This window comes from Tachypleus tridentatus, chromosome 7 (genome assembly GCF_004210375.1).
Source record: "Tachypleus tridentatus isolate NWPU-2018 chromosome 7, ASM421037v1, whole genome shotgun sequence".
NCBI lineage: Eukaryota > Metazoa > Arthropoda > Merostomata > Xiphosura > Limulidae > Tachypleus > Tachypleus tridentatus.
The window spans coordinates 65968137-65992402 of record NC_134831.1 but is presented as its reverse complement, the minus strand read 5'-3'; the positions used below and the strand labels follow the sequence as shown (position 1 = coordinate 65992402).

Here is a 24266-nt window from a genome sequence, read left to right as displayed (position 1 = left end):
TTAGCGAAGTTGAAAAGTAAATAAATGGTTTAAGTGCAGAAGTATATTATGGTAATATGACCAAATGATTATTTTGGGAAACATACTACCCGAAGAACAGAAATGTTGTACTGACATATGCATGTACCTCCAAAAATAAACCATTCAGATAAACATTTAAATTGTTCTTAGCTGAGTTGTTACTTTTGAAAAACCTGACAGGTTATTATTGCGGAAGGAAACCGCTGCCAACTGTTATTATGAAAGTGGTGAGGTGAGCTTTGTAAAAGATAAGTGGAATAAAAGCAACAGGATGTAGTTATGAAAGTTCTATAAATTTTTTACTGTAAATTGTTTTTATCAATATTGCAAACTCATTTCTTTTTGTAGATTTAATGGTACGGCATCGCGCTGAGTCTGCCTAGGATTAAAATTAGCTTAATTTTTAAACTTGATAATTATTTTAAATACAACTTGCTGTTATACAAGATAACATTCACACATGCGTACTTGCATTGATATAATAGTACTTCCGTTGTGTGCACGTGCAACTATTACGATGGCGATGGATGTTCTTCACTAAATTTGATAGGAAGAATAAATATTAAACCTGACTATTCTTGAATTTTATGTTTTATTCTTACTGTGATTGACTGCAAATATAGTGAAATTAACCAGTGACTGGATACTTTGATTATCAGGAACTTACTTTGAGATAATAAAGATTGAAGATGGGTTAAGAAAGAAACAAATCGGGTGGTAAGGACAAAACATAGTTTCTTTATTGTCCAAGCCGCCTTCAAACTTTAAAAATTGAGTAATGTTTCGTGGATGGCTTTTCCATGTGTAGGATTGCCTAATAGCTAAAAAGATTGTATTCTGAGATCTGTCTGGTGAGGATAAAGAGACGCGAGTCAAACGTTGTTTGTTAAAATCACTTTATCAAAGATTAAATATTCGTTGGTAGCATAATACATGTACCTTAAATGTCTAAGAGGTGTGAAATCGACAAAACTTATTTCTATTAACCCACCAAAGTTTCCATCTAGCACAGATAGCTATTTACATGGTTTCGTGTTTAATTACAAACAACAAATACCCTCAAACTTTACAGATTAGCTAGTGAGACCCTCTAATCTATTATCTCAAAATTAGAGATATCCAATCTTTAGCGCGTAAATATGAACGGCACAGTTCCTGTAGCATATTTTTATTTTCACTCTTTTCTCAAATTCTTCAGGGTTAAGGATAAAATAATATATTCTTCGATTTCACATTCCTATACATTGAAATCTTGGGTATAGTACCCTGAAGAGTTGGTGAGAACTCTTAACACCCATCACAAACGGTAGGTGGTGGCATCATTATCTTGAAAATATCAACTGTTGAGGATAACAGGATGTGCTTGATCAGCAAAGACACTCAGATGTTCATGAGATGTAATATAACCTTTTTCAGAGATAAAAGGATCCAGTCCATATCGTGAAAATACACTACTGTAATTCAATTGCACAGTTAATACGTTATATAGGAGTTTCAAAGCTCAATGGGACAATCACTTTGACTGCCATCTATATAAAATATCATATATTGAGATTCCTTTGGTATCCTATTGGTAAACAGTCCAATTTTAATGGGATTTACACAGGGTAACTGATGCCCTAGGCACAGCCTAACAATGGTAACCCCCCTTCGGCCTCTCTATTACTTAACTGGCAAGACATTAAGACTCAAGTGCTGAAAGTGAAATAAAAGTTTGAAAATTTATAACCCTTCAGTTTTCTTGCAGGTCAGACCCCCAACTATATTAAATAAAACCTTTTTTATTTTATTTATTTAACGTATTGGGCATGGATCAAAATCAAGCAATGACAGAGGTCTTTAATTTAGAAATGATGAGGAAATCACTTCTTCGATCAATTATAATTAAAATGAATTATATTTACTGTATATTTGTTTTCAATCTGAGTTAACAATTCTAACTCTGATGTTAACAAAAATGAAAAATTCACTCAAATCCCTTTTATTAAAAAATTTTATGTTGATGTTAACAATTTTTCACTTTGAACTTAAAACCATGTAAGCAAATTATTCACTTATACCTTAATATTTATTTATATTTTAAAAAGTTTTCTTCTAGATTTTTTAAATTACAAAGTCTTTGATCAAATCCTCAAAACTAATTTGGCGTAACAAATATGCTTCTATAGTTAGCAGAGATCAGGCATCCACCCTTGTCTTGTCGCATAATTGTTCCTTTGGGATTTTTAATATGCTTGAGTTGAAAAAATGAATGCTCAGTTGTGCAATTTGTGACCATTAATGTTAAAAATGTACAATGCAATGTCTACGTTTGGAAACGCACACTCAATTTTGTCTTCTGACATTATTTTGTAAAGCACATCATGATTGAATCTGGTTTTTGCAGTTTTTGTTGGACTGAACTTATGGCGCACATATAAATGAAACTGCTTAAACTCGGTAGAGATTAGTGTCCAAGTCCTCTGGGTAAGCATCAATTAGCTTTTGAGAACACTGAGAGTACCTTTCAGTTTCAGCAGATGAAGTGACATCATTTATGAAAGAAAATCTGTTTCTATTTCTTTGTACACCTTTTCTCGTCTGGGTTTCTAGTTTGTCAACAATTGTGTAGATAGTGGTGATACAAAATTTATCTCTGGCATTCAGATTTACTTCTTGTGCATCTCCGTCATTGAGTACCTTTTTTCTGACACGTTTGCGAGTTTGAGCTGCATTGTAATCATCTGATAATATTTCCTTTGCAACTACTTCAAATCTTTCAAAGTCATCCCTTAAAGTGCATAGTTGGTCAGCTATCGTACAGATCTACATGTTTTTAAATTCACATCCTCATTTTGCAGAACTTGACTTGCGTTTTGTAACTTGCAAACTCTCATCCCACATAATGAACATAAAAACAAATTCTAGCTCTTGCGTCTTATTTGTAATATTGTCTGCTCTCTTTTAGTCTCCCTTTTGTGACTGGTCTTCAACTAGACATTCCAAAGTTCCAAAATCTAAAAGAAAGACTTCAAAATTGCTGTTGTCACCATAGCATGCACCTCTCATCTCGTATCAGAAGGGATTTTAACACAATTTCATTTCTAAGACAAGCTTTAAGAATTTTCCACTGGCTAGTTGAGGCTGAAAAAATGTATAGAGCAAATGCATTGCAGAGAAAAAATTAAATATCATTTGACAGAAGTCAAAGAGCGCTTCGGCCTATCAGGTTTAGTGAATGGATTGCACATATGTGACAAATTTAGTTTCTTCTAAAATCTTTTACTGTATCCCCTTATAACGCCCAGACATGTTAGCAGCACTGTCGTAAGACTGACCCCTACATTTTGAAAATTTTAATTTGCAAACTTCACGTAAGTGCTGCAATACCTGGTCTACCATTTCCTCACCAGTATGATTTTTCAGTTCCAGAAGGGTTAACAAGCGTTCAATAGGCTACCCATATTTTAAGTATCAAAGTACAACACTTAACTGATCTGAGTAGCCCAAGAACTGGCGGTGGATGGTGATGACTAACTACCTTCCCTCTAGTCTTACACTGCTATATTAGGGACGGCTAGTGCAGATAGCCCTTGGGTAGCTTTGCGCGAAATTCAAAAAACAAACAGATATCATAACATAGATCATATTTTACCTGAAGTTTTATCAACATTTTGTACTGCTCTTTACAGTAATCTTTCGCAAATCAATGACTTCTTACTTCAGATACATAGTTTAGTAGTTTCTTGAAACTTTAGTCACTCACCGAGCCAAAGAAAACGTTTTTTTTTAACAATGCAGAGTAAAGTCGAGACGCAGATAAGGACAATTACAAAAAAGAAATCGACTAAAGTTGAGTGTGGCAGTGAAAGAGTTAAGGGCATGATAGCTAGGGGGAAATTGTGTGGTGCCCTAAGCACGTGCTTATTTTGCTGAATGGTTAATCCAGGGTTGGATTTACACCATACCTTTATGTTGAAAATTATGATGAAACTAATGCTTCGTGAATGAGGCAATGTTTGCCAAAGCTAATTTCTTACAGCCCATGGAAAGATTTTTTTTGTTAAAATGGATGGTCATAGTTTATAGTTGGTATAATATGCTAACTGCTATAAAATCCATTGATCTTCGCTGGCATGCATCTGTCAATCTTTTGTCTACAATTCCTCCTTTTGTTCTGAGATTTCTACCACTCCATAAAGACTAAAGAGATGCTTGCTTCTGATTTCACGGTCAGTTTCATTGTTTCAGTTATAGATATGTACCATTAACATTCCCTCTTAATGAAGACTGAGGCACATAAAAATCTGCTTATGTTACACATGCTGATAAAATAGTCAAATTAAGAGGTTTCGTAGCGTATTTACTCATTCTATAATAGGAGAGTCCAAAAAGTATGGTTTATTGTGTTATGTCCAGACAGTGTATGTGAAAATTACCAGTAAATATTTAACACAAATGCTAAATGATTGTATGCATTACAAAGTTCTACTTTTTTTCTTTTTAATCTTCCACATCCAGACGTTAGTACACATATGGAGAACTTCAAAGTGGTTTCTAAATTTTCCCTACAAATTTACATATTACATTTTAGTGTTTATGTTAAGTAACTACAACTGGTTTTGAAAACTCTTTTCTAATTATTTAAGAATAAAAAAGTAGTATCGAGGGAATAAATAAGTAAATTTTAATTGGTCCGTAAGAAATGCTTCTTTAGGGATGAAATGTCACTTTTGGCAGGTGTGCCTGGCCAAAGAAGAATTCAAGATACTTAAATCCAGAAATGTTCCATTATTGACCAGCAACCTCTAGCTGGTAGTAAGCAATGATGACGAAAACTGATTAATGGTCAAGTCGATGCTGGATTTTGTTTTTTTTTTTTTCTTTTTTCACTTTACAACTGAGATTGAAGAACACTTAATGATAGAGCTTTCCTTTTCAATCAAGGACAGGAGACATCTTTGTGAAAGTTCAATTCAAAATGTGTTGAGTTAAAGCAAAAGAAAATTTTCATAAACGCGTAACCAAATAAAAGAGAAATGAGAAATGACTCTTTCACAGTTATGAAAACTTATGGTAGCAAAATATTTTTTAACACTGTTTGCGATCTAACTCCAAGATTACAGGACATCATGAATAATTCTATAAAGACCTCGATTATTCCAAATATCCCTGTAGTGGTTGGAAATATTTTGTATTTTACTCTTTTATAATTAGTTATGACACGGTTATCTTTAGTCAAGTATTTTTCTAAATTGTTATAAGTAGTTATCTTTAAAATCGGTTACCTTAAACAGGCAGTTGCTAAGGACTACGAAAAGTTTTGGGTCAGCCAAAATTTTTTGAGCAAAACTAAACATCTTATACCCATAATTTTAAAGAGATTAGTTATCCCCACTCCAACCAGATTTTAGCGGCTAAATTATACTGAGCCAACGTTGGGTTTCAAAAAGTATTTTGTACTGAGTTTGAAGCTCCAAAGTACACAGACCTCGGAAAGGATCAGAAAGTTTGTGACTAGCTTTCTTCTTCTTCTTCTTCTTTTTTTTTTTTTTTTGAGGAAAGAATAATAAGTTCTTTAAAAAGAAAATTGATGAATGATGATTAAAAGCATAAACTTATCTAGACAACAACAGAACCATCTCCCTCTTTGACTTTAAACTGACGTTAGCCTTATATTTGGAAATATATCATAAGTAACGATATTTTAAATAGGGACAGCAAAGGAGAATAGATAATACAAAAAACATGCATACAATATAGTTTTTCACAGTAATTGTGCATTTTTTATAATTTGCTCGACAACTAATTTCGAGAAATGCCAATACTCGGATTAGAGAGCAGGATTATTCTACGGCTAGCGCAGATAGCCCTCGAGTAGCTTTGCGCGAAATTAATAAAACAAAACAAACAAATCCCGCCCTCCCGGTGGACCTGGGTTCAGCCAGCTTTGGAGATTTATACTAGTCTTAAATACATATATTAAGCTAATAAACTGCATAATAACATTAGAAGAAGAAGAAAATAGACTAAACTAAAAAAAATAATGGCATTCGTTATGTCAAATAATATAAACAATTTTGATAATGAAAGTAATATACTATCTATCACTTTGGGAACACAAAAACACTAGCTTTCTGCTGAAATCCTGTCGTAGTTGGAAATTGTTGTGAAAATGTGAACATCCTTATTTTTTTAATTTTCGGTTCTTTCAAATCACGACATTAAATATTTTTATAAGGACATTAAATATTATGTAAAAGACTAAAACAAAACATGATAAGCCTCTAGAAATGAGAAAGTTCAATAAAAATAATAATACTTAGAAAGGAAAGATATATTCCAAAAAATGCAAACGTGGACATTAAAGTGTTTATAAGGTAACAGTAGTACTTTGTATGATCTTTAATAAAAATATTGTTGAATTTCCCACAGAAATGAATATATTTTTGTTTAAAATGAACGATGAACAACATTGAATACAGTGGAGTAGTATGTTTATAGATTGAGCTTTGGCAGATACATTTGTACGACTGTGTCTAGATAACTTGATAATTCGGTTTATTATATATAATATTATCTACAAGCGCCACCGGTATGCAGAGCTTTAATAAACCATTTCTTAATAACGTTTATAACGTATGAAAGTTCAGTCCAAATAAATACAAATGTCCAACTTGTGGGCTAAGTTGCCTCTCATTTACAAACTTACAAAACAATGGTAAGTCTTTTATCTGGTTTGGAACCGAATATTTTATTGACGGCTAACGATGAGTGAATTATCTTTGAGTTTATATCAGTACAGTTCACTTAACAGGTAGCTCTATTCCTTTGCCGGTCACACTCTGTTTTTCGATGCTGATCTTTCTCCAACGAAGATATGTAGCGTCCTCGTATAAATACTAAAGTCCAAAGTTGGTCCTCTATAGTTAAACGGGTTGTAATGTTCGAAATCTATAAACGTTTCTGGTCAAGTATATGTAGTTTCCGGATTGATAAACGTTAATTACAGTTATAGCTTCCGAGGTCTATAGTATACTAACTGTAGCAAACTAACAAAATAAAACTGTCTCTTGGCGCGTCGATTTATAAATGTTAAGGTGAGGTTCTAGAAATTTTAACTCTCAACAAGACGCTAGTACTTTCGTAAAAGGTATATTGTTGACTCTTACTCTCAAGAATATTCTATAAATTTACAGAATAGGCTGGAATTTCGCAATACACATTTAACATTAGAAGTATGCATATCTAAATATATATTTAACTAAAACAAAAATAAAATAAATACATAATAGTAAATCTGCTACACTACTAGTTTAGGATTTTTTTCCTATTGATAACATGTTCATTGTTGCAAATGATGAAGTTATTTTAAGTATGCTGTACGTTTATTGATTATATATTTAACTATTATGGAGTTTTTAAATCGGATTATGTTTAAATTCTCGTTTTCACCCTATTTATGCAAAACTTTACTGAGTAATGTATTAGGTTGTTCGAAAAATAATGACAGATTTTTATATCAAAATTTTAGTCATTTATATGGACAAGAAACCTACCTTTTTACGACTCTCTCTATATATAATATATATATATCATTGAAATACTAAAGCTTTTTTCTATTTATTAGTGCTTTTATTCTTTTCCAAACCTCGATTTGCAATATTTAAGACCCTTACAATTAATGTTAGAAAAAAAAGCCGCACATCATTTTTTTGCAACAATTCAAACTTCAACATGATGCATCATTAAACTGCTAGCAATATCAACCAAGCATGAAGCGAAGGAACAACCTTCAAATACGGTACAGCGTTGGTTCCAAAACTTCATAATAGAGATGTGAGTCTTGAAGATAAAGAGAGTAAACGACATCCATCTGCTGGAATCGACCAATTGAAAACATTAGTGGATAGAAACCCGGCTCAAACTGTTTGAGAAATGACACAAGAATTGGGTATTGACATTTTCACAATTTAGACCATCTTGAGCAAACTGGACAAGTGAGAACATTCTACAAGTGAGTTTCAGACGAACTCAGTGAAAACCATAAAAATCACCCTTTTGAACCGTGTCCTATGCTGATGCTGATTTTGTGCAGCCGAAATGATCCATTTCTTAATCGAATCGTCACTTGTGATGAAAAGTGGATCCTTTACGACAACATAAAGGGACATGCATAGTAGCTCAACAGTGACAAAGGTCGAAAATACTTCCCAAAGCAAAAGTTGCAACAACAAAAGATTATGGTTACTGTGAGGTGGTCTGCAGCCGGTATTATCCATAACAGCTTTTTCAAGCAGGACCAGAATATCATTGCGGAGGTCTACTGTCAAGAATTGAAAGAAATGCATAGAAAGTGTGTGTGTGTATGTTTTTTTTAGCAAAGCCACATGGGCTATCTGCTGAGTCCATCAAAGAGAATCGAATTCCTGGTTTTAGCGTATAAAGTTGCGTAAAAAAGTGCCAGTATCAGTTTGTCAAAGAGGACCAATCTTGGTTTGTGATAATGTTTGGCCACATGTTGCTCAAATGACGCTCCAGAAGCTAAACGAATTGGGCTATAAAACATTGCCTCATCTTCCTTACTTCCCAGACTTTTTCAAGCATTTGGACAACACTTTACAGGACAAAAAATTCAACAACAAGCAGCAGCAGAGAATGGCTTTAAATAATGTTTTAGTTAGGACTACAGAGTTTTATCTTCATGTCGTAAATAATCTTGTTTCTCATTGACAAAAGTATATAGAATCACTAGGTTCCTATTTCGATTGATAAAGTTGATTTTGAATTTTTTTTATTTCTTATTAAAGTTAAAATTTAAAATCCGTTAATATTTTTCAAACTGAACAACGTAATACTAATCATTATTTATTTAGCCACAGTATAACGGTTCAGAGAATAGCACAGTTTTCCACATGCAAACTTTTTGCTCATAGCTCCGTTATCTCTTGGCCGATTTGATATCTAATTATAGTTTTGAGCTCAGGAAGTCAAACCTTTTCGGTAATTATATTTGACCACGGGCAAGTTCTTATAGAATAATTTGCCCTAATCCTGCCTAAAATAATTTCACTTTGAGGGTGGACTGATAGAGATACTGGTCAGAAATAAAATCGAATGAGGTTTATGCGCGTATCACGCTTGGTATTGTAGCCCACAAAAATATAGTTACTAAAAGAGTGGGAAGGGTATCCTAATTTACTATAATCCTACCTAAAATAATTCCAAGTGCCGCGGCTATTGAGGATTCCCCATTTGTTTAGTGTGTTTCCAATTAATTTTTGAACATTCCTGGAAGTTTGAACCTTTACTTTTTAGCAGTCGTAAAGCATCATTATAAACGATATAGATGTTACTGGTGAGCTGGTGATCGATAGGATAACAAGGACAAGAGGATGAATTACATGAAAGATAGTGAGGGTTTTATAGTGATCTGGTGAGAAGTGAGTGAGTTGTACTGAAGCTAATCAAAGTAATAAGTACAATTAGTAGTCACATCTGTAGTACAGTCTTTCCTGGTGGTATTGTTATAATATTCAAGTTCAAACATCAACCAGTAACATGTCAGTTGAGTTTGTTTCCTTTAATTGTGTTTACGTTTGCTTCAAAACGCATAAACCTAAATGAACAAAATATCACGAAATACAAAAATAGTTGATTTGTAGTTTATCGAGTGAAAAACAATGATGTAAATAAAAAATTTTGTTTTAAAGTTTATTAGAAGGAAAGTTGTCAAAATTATTACTTAACATGTATAAATACTGTTATATTACTAATTGATTAAATATTGTAATCAAAGTCTGCTGCCACTTTCTTTTATGCCTTATTTGGTTTAAAACAAGAAGAAAAGGACTCCTTGAACAAGTTGGTTATTCTTTAATTTATTACAACTCTTACGGTAAACATATATATGTTTCTAAAGCCAGTTGATTATTCATTTAATCCTTACATTTCAGTATCCAATTTTGCTAAACTACCTATACATATATAACAGCAGATTGTATAAAGCTGTAGTATGTATGCGTGTATTTATGTGTATACTTCTAGTGACAAACTTTATTACAAAATTGTTAATGATTAATCTTGCTATATTCACAGTATCTTTATTACCAAGTTACACATAAATCAGGTACCCTATCTGCTAATTCTCTGAGCGCATAAAACCAATGTTTTTGTTGTTATTTGGTTTCAACATTCACGTTATCGTTTAATTACACGCTTTGATATGTCAACTAATGAATGGAATACCACAGGAACCCACCAAGTGGAATGGTTGCGGGCTTACTGCGCTGGAAACCGGGTTTCGATACCCGTGGTGAGAAGAGTACAGATAGCCTACTGTATAGTTTTTTTTATAACTTCAAACAAATAAAAGCAGAGAAAACGTAGATCTAACACTATTTATTAGTAAACGTTTAAAGAATGGATAAGTACAAGAATGCAAAACTTTAAAACGATGTATGTGATGTAAAGCAAGAAACTGGAATGAAACTGTTTCCACAAGCTTATTTACGGGAAAGTTTGTCCAAAATTTGTGCTAGTATTGGCTAGCTTTAGATATCCTACCGAAAAAACCGAGAAGTGTTTATAGGTATTTTAAGGTAATGAAAGAAAGTGTGAGTCATTCTAATATGGTAAAGAATAAAAAGAATGTCTAATTTTGGAAAGAGTCGAAAATTCCCTTGGCAACCGGCGTACTCGAATGGGACACGGAAAGAATAATCTATGAATCAGCGTCTTGGCACTTGTCCAAGATAGACAGGTTTTTCAACACCTTACGACAAGATTTGAAATAAACAAAAAAGTAGTATTCGAGTTAAACACTAGGAGCTCATCAAAACGGATAGATCTGGCAAAGGAAAACGAAATACAAATGCATTTATATGTTTCTATTCGATTATTTATTTTCGTGTGTTGTGCTCTAAGCTTAAAATATAAGAAAGTAAGACCAACGTTATTATAGTAAACAGCAAAGAATATTATTCTACTTATGTATAAAAAGCCAATGAAAATCAATTAAAGTTATGTTTTTGGTTTTTTTTAATTTCGCGCAAAGCTACTCGAGGGCTATCTACGCTAGCCATCCCTAATGTAGCAGTGTAAGACCAGAGGGAAGGCAGCTAGTCATCACCATCCACCGCCAACTCTTGGGCTACTTTTTTACCAACAAATAGTGGGATTGACTGTCACAATATAACGCCTCCAAGGTTGAAAGAGCGAGCATGTTTGGTGTGACGGGGATTCGAACCCGCGACGCTCGGATTACGTATCGAGTGCTTTAACCACCTGGCCATGGCGGGCCATCAAATGGAGAAATGGCGATGTTTTATACAATCTGCTGGTTATCGAGGGCAGCTTTTTTTGGTATTTAGGTCAATTTTTCACACCATTTGAAAATCCGCTGGGTGATGGCCTCTTACCATTTGGTTATAACACAGGCAATGTATTTTGTGGAAATAAACAGTTTTGAGCGTTGAATATTTTTAACACTTTAACTATATTTATTTTATAGAAAGTAATTTTATCTGCGGTTCCACGTTGCTAGGTAACGGTTCAGGAAGAAGTGACGGCTCGGCATGGCCAAGTGAGTCAAGGCGTGCGATTCGTAATCTGAGGGTCGCGGGTTTGCATCCCCGTTGCACCAAAAATTTTCGCCTTTTCAGCCGTGGGAGCGTTATAATGTTTCGATCAATCCCACTATTCGTTGGTAAAAGAGAAGCCTAAGAGTTGGCAGTGGGTGGTGATGACTAGCTGCCTTCCCTCTTGTCTTACGCTGCTAAATTAGGAACGCCTATCGCAGATAACCCTTGAGTAGCTTTGGGCGAAATTCGAAAACAAACAAAGCAAGAAGTGTGGCAACGATAGATTGAATAATAATCTTTTTAGAAATGTTTTGAATTTGGAAGATCCACTGTGCTTGGAAAATACTTTTTGAACATAAATATATCGATATACGAGTAATTGGTTTCTAGAAATATCAGGCAATTTTTAGTTAGTTCCCATTATCCTATTTAAAAAAAAATTGTCGAGATCGGTTACGTTATTGCGAACTCTAACTCGCTTATTGAGCTTTTGACTTATTAAAACCACAATAACAAGATTTTAAATATTTTATTTTAAAGACCCACAATCCTTTATCACCATCTTAGGCCTGCCAGAGGAATCGATAGCAGTATAATGGATTCAAGCACCAGCAAGAACAACAGTACCAGAACCAAACCTGTAGGTACAGAGTTCAGAAGAATTATCAATCCACTATTCCTTTATGTCTATGACCTAGATAACCACAGATAATTAAATAGGACAAAATATGGGAAAGGAAATTCGATCTCTAGCTTTTGTTTGTTGGAAGAGTGTCCAACTTGTATGAGATTATTGCGTTGATGTTACTGGCCACTTTCAGCAAGGTTACTCCATCTACAAAGATGATCCAAGATGGTCAGCATACTTAGTTTCCCCTAAAGTATATCTTGGGCAACCTTTGGAGATTTTTGTATTTCTTCTTAATTATTGACAGATTATTTATAAAAGTGGCCAGAATTAATTCCACATAACGTCCTTTACATGTTCCTATTCTTGAAAATAACTATTACAGTATTTGTACTTTTAATGTTTCAGTCGTGATAGACCTTTTTTGGTTCACCTAAGTGTGCAGGAAATGAGCTTTAGTGACTTTCATATTTGGACTTTCCTTTTGGCTCTAACATTTCTCAATGCTCTATTATCTATATAAATATAATAGTATTTCCATTTAACTATTTCGCATGGTATAGATAAACTTGCACCAAAATCGACATGAAGGTTCATTAGATCTATGGGGAGATATATATATATAAACTTTGAGATTTGTATTTTACGTTTTGCAGTTTTAATGGGCGTTTTTGCGTTTTTTACCTTTACCTTATCTCCTGTAAATAGATTTTTATCAAATTTGGCATAAAGACTTCTCGGAACTACAAGAAAGTACTCAAAAAGTTTCAATTTAAGCTTTTGTGTTTTGTAGTTTTTATGAGCATTTTTACGTTTTTTATAATTACGCATAAGAGAAGCAACCTTTCGTGTCCAAAAATAACCTTTCATTATTCATGAATTTACATAATTTTCGTCAGGGGACAGATACTTCAGTTAGTTGAACATTGCAGTGTATGATTAGAAGGAAGAAGGTCTCCCACTGACTACATGGTACAATGTTCCCCTGCTCCTTTTATCACAGAAAATCTACACAAATTGTGCAATAAATTCAAAGCTACTAAACAAAATTTGTAAATTAAAATTTGTGATATTTGTTTAACTATTTGCTTGTTGTTAAGTGAAATAAATGTTACGTCATCCACGTGGATCGAACCTCGAACATTCGTATAAGTCCTTAAACATATCGCTGAGCAAATAAGGACAGCTGGAGTAGTGCAACTTGTTTTGAATATTTGTTCCTTACAGTGTAAGACCGAAATACATGTTTACGTATAAATGAGTATAGCTTGAGAAGTGTTAGTGAAAGCGTGACTAAATGTTTGAAAATGAAAGTGGATTTAAATACAATATTTTATTTTTATTTTTAATATGACAATTTCTTATCAAATTACGTATAAACTCTCCTGATATTTGATATTCGATTATAATTTTTGTGTCAGATTTAAAATATATCTGCTCTACTTCAAAATAAGAAATTCCTTTTAGGATTTGGTTTAACTTCAGAAATGGAGATTCTAACTGTAATTAATTATTTTAAAATGGATGTTCCATTAACTAGTTAAGTATATTAACCCTGAAGAAGCCACAAAGGCGAAACATTGGTTTAATATATTCTTTTATATTTATCTATTGTGTAAAGGTCGTATTTTTTTAGCTTTTATCAATGCCCCCCCCCGCTAGTACAACGATATGTCCATGGATTTACCACGCTAAAATTATGGGTTCGATTCCCCTCGGTGGGCTCAGCAGATAGCCCGATGTGGTTTTGCTACAAGAAAACACACACACAGCTTTTATCAAAATGCCTAAATCCCTCCAGAAAGCACTACAAATTGTAAAATACGACAAAAAAGTGTTCTATTAACATTTGGCTTTAGGTGGCGCTTTTTAGGTGTTTTCTTGTTGTCAAGGCTAAATGTACGCATTAACTGAAATAAAAATACTTAGAAGTTAATATATTTCACCTCTTATGGAAAAAAAATTTAATAAATTAGAAAAACTTTACCGTGCATGTTTTTAGTATCTAATAGTTTTAATCAGGTTTTGGTATAATTTCTGTTGTCAAAAGTTAAGCATGAATTTGAAGATTTTATATCGTTACCGGTTACCGGCGATAGTGGGATGTTTAAGAGTGCTGATTTTTATGACACATTTGAATCATGTTAACGCCGACGAACACAATCATAAGGTGAGACATTGTTTTCAACTTGTAAAGTTTATATATATGTCTTATGTACCTTGTAATTAATACATTACATCTTTATCTTGATAAAGCCAGTTTTGTATCCAATATTTTACTTTCTAAAGAACTTCATTAAAATTTCAGTTTTAACTTGTTAATTATGAAACATCAGTATCAATAAGTATTTTCAAAATCACTGCATCTGTATATATATATATATACACAGAGTGTTTATATAAATTTAGGTATACCTACAGTTTTGGTAGGTTTGTTTATGAAAATAACTTAAAAGATCTGAAAAAGACTATAAGTATACCAAAACATTCATTTACTAAGTACTGAAGTGGATAGATGTTACAAGGACACTTGTGTGGGTTTTCCTGGCTCTTGGGAGCTTCACAGGCAATGTAGAAACATGTTTGTTAGCTTTTGCCACTATCCAACCACTTTCTTCAATATTCAAACATTATTCCAGCAACATTTACCTACATTATTTCAAATAATGCTAGCATTTGGATGTTTAATGGAGAAATTGAAGATTGATAATGAAGATGAAGATGGTTCACAAAACATAAAGCATTTTAATTAAAAGTTTGAATGTTCTGGAATAACTTATTCTATCATCAGCAAAATCTGAAAATTGTGTTACAGAGATGATTATTACTACAATTATAATATAATAACATAATCATTAATTTATTAATTATTAAGAAAAGTGGTTAAAGGATGGATAGACAATGTATGTGAACTGTCAGTTTAGTTTTCAATGTTCTGCCTTTATATGGTTATTTGGCATCTTTTGTGATGGTTTTAATCTGAAGCTAGGAAGTCTTGATGGTATTTAGTATTATACATAGAATATACGTTTTGCAGAATGTAAATAAAACAATTACAATTGTAAAAAACAGCATACAACATTCTCTTCATCAAATTTTTTAGCTTTTCTCTTTGTTCAGTCAGTCTTTATATGATCTTTTATATATTCAGTGAGAGATTTGCATCTTTCTGATGCATTCATTTATATTACTGTAGAAAATGGTAAAACTAAGTCTTAAAAACCTGCTTTTCTTGGACATCATTATATATAGGTATACAAAGAAATCATATTGTTTTATATAGTGTATATTTGGTAGTAAATGGATAAAGCTTGTTGCATGTTACTAGCAACTCCGAGTATGAGCTATGATGTTTAAAAGAAAAGGGACCATGTAATGGAAACCAGAAGAATGTAAGGATTATTTTAGAAGCAAGCACAGCATACATGCTTAGGATTTAATCTCTTTAAGAAACAGTGCATACATACATAACACCCACTAAAAAACAACAACAAAATAAAATATGTACAATAAGGACCGATATATATGCAAAAATGGCTCGTTTGGGTTGTAAAATATGTAAAATATTTTCTCAACCCAAATGAGCCGTTTTTGCATATATATTTCTCTAAAAGTGGGTTTTCTCGACATCACTGAGTAATAAGGACCGATATGGTTATTTAATGCCTGTCATTTTACACCCACTCTTGAGACCAGTCAAAATTTAAACCCACTCTTATTGTTTAGGAAATCTTTGATATTTGTGTAAAGTGCTAGTCTTTAATACTGCAAATAGCAAAATGAAAAAGTCTTATCTGGAGCAAACCTGGTGTTTTCCAGAACTTCTGTTCTATTTAGAGATGGAAAATCAACTCATTTGCTCAGTATAATTAATTACTCATGAGCATCAATTACACTAATTAGTGTGACATAAAACAGTAAATTAATCAAAATTACAAAGAAATAACTAATTTCATGAAACTAATCAACTGTGTTCCAGCCATTACTGTTTTGGATTATTGCAACTATCTAGTGATTCAAATTATGATTAAATTGATTAATGTTATGAAAAGATTCAGTTAATTGAAATTTACATTTCCTCTTATTACTATTTTCAGTTATCTCAAGTTTCATGAAATAATTAACTCACTAAAGTAGGGTTCTCCAATTATTACTATTTTTAATTATTTCAACTATTTAAGCAATTGAAATATTGCTCTTATGTTTATTGTTAAGTACAAAGCCATACAGAGAACTATTAAAACTTGTTTTGTAGCATCATCATTATTTTTTGGTATTTAACTCATGTGAAATATTATTTTTTGGTTTTTAAGCCATCTTAAGAGAATAATTGGTTAATTTAATGGAATAGGTTGATGAACCCAATTATTATTTATTTAATAGATTCTACTATTTGCTCATTTCTAGTCCTATCATCTTATTAGATTCAAAATATTGCAAGAATTCAAAGGCCTTTATATTAAACATCCAATGGGTAATCTTGTAAAATTTGACGAGATCATCTCTCACCCTTCTTTTCTCAGGAGAATATAAGGGAAAGGATCTTAGCCTGTCCATATAAAATAATTCTTCCATTCATGGAATAACCCTGTTTAACCTACTGTGAACCATTTCTAATAAGTCTATATCTTTTCTTAGGTAATGTAATGAAAACTCTACTCAGTATTCTAAGTGAGACCTAATTAATGATTTCTCTACAGAGAGAAGGTTTGGCATGGCCAGGTGGTTAAGGAGCTCAACTCATAATCTGAGGGTCACGTGTTTGAATCCCCATCACACCAAACATGTTCGTCCTTTCAGCCGTAGGGACATTATAATGTGATGGTCAATCCCACTACTCGTTGATAAAAGAGTAGCCCAAGAGTTAGTAGTGGGTGGCGATGACTAGCTGCCTTCCCTCTAGTCTTACACTGCTAAATTAGGGATGGCTAGTGCAGATAGCTCTCGAGTAGTTTTGCGTGAAATTTAAAACAAACCAAAAAAAATAAAGAGAAAGAGTTCTGTCTGATGATTTATAATTAGTATGTTTTTAAATGCATATGAAATTTTTGTTAGCTCTATTTCTAGTAAATGAAGACTTTGATGGCTTTAGTATTGTTATTTTATCATGATAATTTTTTTTTTTCCTGTTATAATGCTTACTGTAATGAGCTGACCAAATAATTTGGGTAAAATCATTCATTTTCTATGTTAAATCCATAGAGAACCTAAATACTAATTAGTGAAATTACTGAAGTGTAGAATACATATGGTATCTTATTACTTATGAATGGGATTACTAGAATGTAGAATACACAGGGAACCTCAGCACCAAAAAGGACAGAAAAGGAAATTATATGTATTTTCTTCATAGATATTAATTCATATAGGACATAAGGATATGTGTTGAGTGGGCTTTCTTGGCAATGGAGAGATTCACAGGCAATGGGAAATTATGTTTGTTTGATTTCATCTCTATGTAGTTTTGAAGTTTTTGTTGTTGTTTTTTTCTGAGAAGTTCTTGGATGGTTTACACTTTTTATTTCAAGCTTTTGTCATCATTTATAGTGTAGGGTTTTATTCCTTAGTTTCTTTGTTATCAGAGAAAATGATACCAAAATTTTAAACATTTCAGTTAGAACTCTAATTAGCATTATTTAAAATTTTATGCAGAGCCAATGCATATGGAATATAATAATTTGAATTATGAGTGTGATTTTGATGAGATTAACTGTAACAATTTGTGGAAGAAAAGGATCTTGTTGTTCTAGTTGATTGTTTTTTTTTAAACTGTTCAAGCATTGTGCTGTTGTTCTTGGCAGGACAAATAAGATTTTAGGTTGTATCTACAGAAATATTGAATATAAGGCTAAAGAGATTATAATGTCATTGATTAGTTTGAAATTGGAGTGCTGTGTTCAGTTTTTATTTTCCAACCTTGGATAAGACATTAAATTCTTGGAAAGGGTACTACCTGGATGAAACTAGTAATGGATATGTTTGTCATATGAGAATAAGGTAATATCTCTGAAAGTGTTTTCTCTTTAGGGATGTAGAGAGGATCTGACCAAGGTTTTTAAGATTGTTAAGGATACTGATAATGTTAATGCATTTTTTTATTTATGTAATTGTAAGAATGGTAAGACAAGGGACATAAATATGAATTTTGGTAGTGGTGGAAGTATCTTCAGCTAAAACAAGTTTATTTCTTTAACAGGGTAAATGACCTTTGAAAAAGGTTGCTTCAGATGTGGTTTGAATGATGACATCAGGCTTAGAATGTTTTATTTCATTTTAAAATTTAGTGGATGGATGGTGTAGGTGAATAAACAGGTCTCATGTTGTCCTTAAATTATATTTATGAAATAATTATACAGTACTAATATCATTCTCCAGTATATTGAGTTTGGACTCATAATAAAGTACAATTGAATTAAACTACAATTAGTACATAGAATAATGATATTGAATTAGTTTGTAATAGAACCAGAGCTAAAAATATCTGTTACCACTAGTTTCTATATGTGTATAACATGTGTTCTACTCAGTTCAACACCTGTAAAATACTGGCTAGCACTTGGAGATCTTTACAAGCGTGTTTTGTAAGTTGGCAAGTGGTTTGTGTTTAATTTTAGCTTTCATTCACTGTAAATTCTCAAATGTTATAGTATTGAATGCTTTGTTGGCAAAACTTTTCCTCAGAACTAGGGTAAACTTAGGGTCTTTGCTCAAATGAACTCAGCAAGGGTTTCTTAAAGGCACAGCACAATTTCATGCTTACAACATTTGTGCCCTGGTATTCTCCATTTGACAACATAGTCATGTATACATAATACAATAAGTCATTCTGTTAGCCTATCATGAATATGAATTGTTTAATTTATGATACGGATTTGATCATCATTTAATTGTTTTAACTCAGCTTATGGATTTTCTTTAGTGCTTTTCAGTGTCATTGTTCTGCCATTAATCTAGGTCAACTTATAAGGCATTTTGTGGTTCACCTGGATTGTGAATTCATGTTTTCACAGTTTGATTTCTCCCAGGTTCTAACTCAACTTATTAAGAGCCTTCCACTGATGTAATGGCAACTGTCAGCATGCTGGTCTTTAGTGATGTCACTATTATTGTGCACCAAGTGATGGATTTTACTGTGATCTCAAATCCAGGGCTCCTGATTTCTTGCATCTCTTTCTTAAATTGAACCTGTCCTATCTTTAGATGAATTTGGCCAGTTGTTTTCATGCCTAATTCTGTTTTTGTTTTTCTCTTCCCTACAGGGATAAGGTAATCTCACCTTCATTTTTCACTTATAGGATTCCACAAATATGTGTATTTTGTTTCTTTTCCTTCAGTTGACATTTTGTGCACATAAATCAGTGAAGTACTTTTTTTCAGCTTAGTTCTTTCCACTTTTCCTGTTTTTCAAACTCTCTTCATCTATATTCCATACATAAATTCTTCATTCTTCGTTCATCTTCTTTTAGAAGCCTTACATCATGAACCTGTCAGCTTTAGTGGGAAATTTACATGTACCTCTTTCTACTTTAACTTTGTTTTCCTTCCTTTACTGCTCTTCAGATAACTTGGTTTGCCTTGTACTTCATTAAGATGCCTTACTTTTTGACCTTTGGCTTCCCTCACAGTTCTTTCAGGGATTATTGTATTGCATCCCATTCTTTGTAATGAGGTTTTTGGTGGTGTTTCTTATACATTGGAATCTTGAGCTGGTGCATCTTGTCTCAGCAGTCATTTCTTCTCACTTTTTTTTTTTTTTTTTTGTACTAAGGGTTCACACTAGATATCTTGTTCTCATCAGTCTCACAAGGTTGCTCATTCTCTTGTTTATAGTGTTATTGTTCCCACCCAGTGTCTTCTCTCTCTAGCCATTGTGGGTTTTGGACGTAACTTGCTTCTGAATTTCATTTCAGTATTGGTCCAGTGGGAGCTTGCCTCTCCCACTTTGTATTCCTGTCGATTCTCATTATCACAGACTTAAGTGTTAGACAAATGCTTTCTCAGAAAGTTCCCCTGCCCTTCCACTCTCAATCTCACTTGGTAGGAATGTCATGGACTAATTCATTGATCCCATTGTGGATTTACTCCAGACTATGTATCATTCCTACAAAGACAAGAGGTTGGCAACTTGTTAAAGATTTGCCCCAACCTAACTAACTGATTGTTCCTCAGTTCAAAGGAACATATTTTCCATCGTGAAGTGGGTATTTTCATTGGATGTGGATGACAGGATTGATGTCTCATATCCTTTTTCTACATCCCAATTTGTTTGCCTGCTTTTTGCTTTATTTTTTGTCCTAAATGGTTATATGCTTTTCAAAACCATTCCTTCCTTTTAGGTTGGCTATGGCTCCATATATTTTCCATTGAGACCAGTGAACTTTTGCTCAAAGGTTTTATTCTTTATGTTTGCTGTTGCATAACTCTATAAGCATTTGGTCTGAATTTGTTCCATTCAGTGTGACATCCATTATTGTGACCTCCTCCTCCTCCAAGAGTATCTTGTGTATGGTCCAGCTCTCCAGTGCTGTCTTGATTCTCACCCAGTATTCTCAGTATATCTTTCCCTTGAGAGGTCTTTTTCCATTTACATGTGAGGTAGTTTCAGCCTTCTTCTTTGTCTTAAAGATAAGAAGCTTCTAATTTCAATGATGTTGTGTCTCCTTATTTGCCTATATGAGAGGATCTGTCTCTTTTGGGGATTCTCTCTTTTTCTGATGTCCATTGTTGCTGTAGGAAGTGCCCCATATGCATCTTCTTCAGTTGACTCTGGCATTGGTTCAAGGATTTGGACTTCCATTACAGCATCAGTGGTACATTATGTAAGTTTGGGCTTGACAAACTCCATACCTACAAGTAAAATATCTCACCTAATGTTTATATTTAGATAAATTAACTGCTGGATACCTGCTATATTTCAGGAGTGTAGTCACCAGAGAAACAGTTTTGATTGGTGTCTTTGAATGTGGCTGATCAGCTAGCCTACCAGTATCTTTTAACTTATCTGTATAATCTTATTCTGTTTCATTAGGACACCCTGTTGTTTCTTTTATCCACAGACAGGAACACAGTTGGTCTTGTGCTGTCCTCTTGTTTCTGATAAAGTGTTGTACTTCCACTCACATAATAACTTCTCTCTTTTAGTGCTACACTCTGTATGCACAAATATTTTTGCCTACTACAAGCTTTGAAACTCCAACCTATTCCATGTTCAGTGTGGTTCTACTGTGTCTTTGCATGTAACACATTCTCCTGATACAACCTAACTTTCACTTCTTACTTAGGTATGGATGATTTTTCTTATGTATTCAACTTTGCTTTTAATTTTTTTTTGCTTTTTTTCCTCAAATTAGTAGTTTAACTTGCAGTTTTAAGTGAAAGCCAACTTATCTTTACATGAAATTACCCCAGTTTAACCATAAATTATGCATTTCATATCATGAATATCACTGTTGTGACTACTACTACTTTGTCTGTTGTTTCACAGGCTTCAGGTTGTACCCTTTTGGCTGTGAAGGTCTTGTGCTTAGTTCCATGGGAACTTGAACACCATCTGAGATAGTCAGCTTCTCCTGAACCTGATCTTCCTTTTCCAAAGGAGTCTCATTTTGATGACAAAGATTAAGAGAGCTTTTTCCCTCTCTATCCTATGCCATGTAATCTCAAGTGTCATCTGTGGATGCTGCCAGGCTTCCTTCAGCTATTTTGTACATTAATTCACAGTTATATTATCTTTTGCCTGCATCTTCCATCTTGTATGACCCTGCTCATTTCCTTTTACACATGGTTTCTTCATCAGAATACTTTGTTTTACCCCTCTTTCGATATCAGGGTTTATGCTGACCAGTTCCAGAAACAATTTTGCAGGATTTATCATGCCTTGACAGCTAGGTTTATAGATCATTTTGCTTTGGCTTATTACCAAACATACTTTCTTTTTTTAGACTCACAACATTTGGAGGCTTTTATGTAGTTGTGGGGCCAATTCTTATTCTCTGGTTATGTTATCCCAAGCTCAGTTTTCTTGATTTTGGCTATCTTACCTCTTTCATTAGATACCTATCTACCATGCACCTTCTATCCAAAGCTATCCACCAATCCATTGTGGAGTATTCAGATGAGATCTGCACTGTCACATTTTCCATATTGGTACATTTATCCTCTTCAGTTTTTCCCTGTAAAGATGGTTTCTCTGTTGTTAAGATCTCTTGGGTATGGATACATTTTTACTTTTGTACCTACACACTACCTATTTGTGTGACCTCAGAATGGTACCATTTTTATGTACGTCTCATTTTGAGATGCCCCTGGATATGCAGGTGTATTCTGTGTGACAACATTTGTCCATTTCTTCTTTAGTTTTCATGTTGTCTTAACCTTCACTTGCCCCTGTTCCTACTTTCATTTCCTTTCCCACATCTTCTCAAACTTTACCTGTTCCTTTTTCTAGGGTTTCAGTGATAAGTTGTATTTCTTACTGCAGAAACATACAGTACCAATGGTACTAGTGACTGCCCAGTGGGATCTGGCAAGGTAAGTGACTCTTTACTTGGTCCTCCCCCCACCTCTCCATTGTCAACAGTTCCCATTTCCTTTTCTCATTGGAATCCAACAACTTCTCAATATCTATTCAAAACTGTCCAGATTCTTCTCCTTAGGAGTGCTATTGAACAAGTCGAGCAAATATCTCCAAATGTTTTCTTCAGACTGTTTGTGGTTCCCAAATAAACCAAGGATTGACATCTGATGATAGATTTATCTTGGCTTAACTGTTTCATAGACTTTCCTCATTTTCCTGTGGAGTGTTTCTTCACTCTATGGTGGGCTCTCACCCTAGGTCTGTGGATGGCCTTGAATTTGGTTTGTTTAAATTAAGCACAAAGCTACACAATGGACTATCTGTGGTCTGCCCACCACTGGTATTGAAACCTGGCTTTAAGCAGTGTGAGGTTGCAGACATACCACTGTGCTACTGGTGGGTGATGGTCTGGGAAGATGTCTCGAATGCATACCTACGCATTCCTATTATCCCATTTTCCAGATGGTACATTTGGTTTGTTATCAGAGGTTAAGTTTACCAGATTCACACACTGTTTTTTGGGCTAGTTACAGTACCTTATGTGTTTTGTTAAATAGTTTATTAAATAGATGACTGGCCCTTACTAGCTTCATCACACAAACACATGCAGTTGCTCTGAGAGCTGCAGCTCATGTGAATTGGATTATTAAGGTGAAGAACCTCTTCCTTTCACCAACCAAATATCTTGTCCACTTGGGAGTCTTTTTCTACTCCTGTCTAAATAGGGCTCAACATATTCATTCTTGTCTACAGTCAATAGAGCTTTTAGTTGCCAAGGCCTTTACCTCTCTTACACTCATTATGTGCAAGGATCTTTTTCTTTGGGAATATGGGCTTCTTTGGAAGCTCCTATAACTTTAGGTCGTGCTTACTCTTCAATGGATACTGCATGATCAATGTAACCTTACAAAAGATTCCTATGACTCTATTATTCATTTCCCATCTTCCCTTCTAGTTGTTTTCTTATGGTAATTTGATATAGAAAGCTGCACTAAGGTGTTATTCTTCAATCTTCTCATTCCACGTTACATCTGTTCATGGATGCTTTTCTAATGAGTTATGGGCAAGTTTAGATAATTGGGAGGCTTTGGGCCATTGGTCTTCTATTTAGACAACTGAGCATTTTAACATATTGGAACAGTTGTCTAATATATCAGTTGACAGGGTGACACCCATTCATGTTTGCTCTGGACCTAAATGCTTTTCACACTCATACCTCATTTTATGTTGTATTTCAAGTACATTCAGTCTGGGTTTTGGATAATCTTTCTTATCCTGACCAAATTCTCCTCATGGAGTGGCTCCTAGACACTCAGGTTATGCACACATTGGTTACTTCTTATTTGGTTACATTTTTTACACATCACAGCACAAGATTATTCCTATATTTCATCTCCTGGCTTTGATTGTTAGTGCTCTCTGTCAAGACTGGAACAATCTGCACCAATTTGCCTACTCACTGATTCTTCATTTACCCAGG

General features: G+C 33.7%; 1 protein-coding gene across 1 annotated transcript in view; it reads left to right on the top strand.

Moving 5' to 3' along the window:
* The first annotated feature begins 13920 nt into the window (after positions 1-13920).
* The window catches only part of LOC143255854 (transmembrane 9 superfamily member 3-like), a 60023-nt gene continuing 49677 nt past the window's right edge, over positions 13921-24266 (top strand). The window contains exon 1 of the mRNA XM_076512181.1: positions 13921-14380. Coding sequence (XP_076368296.1) covers positions 14267-14380 — 114 coding nt within the window. The 5' untranslated portion in view covers positions 13921-14266. The remainder of the gene's footprint in view (positions 14381-24266) is intronic.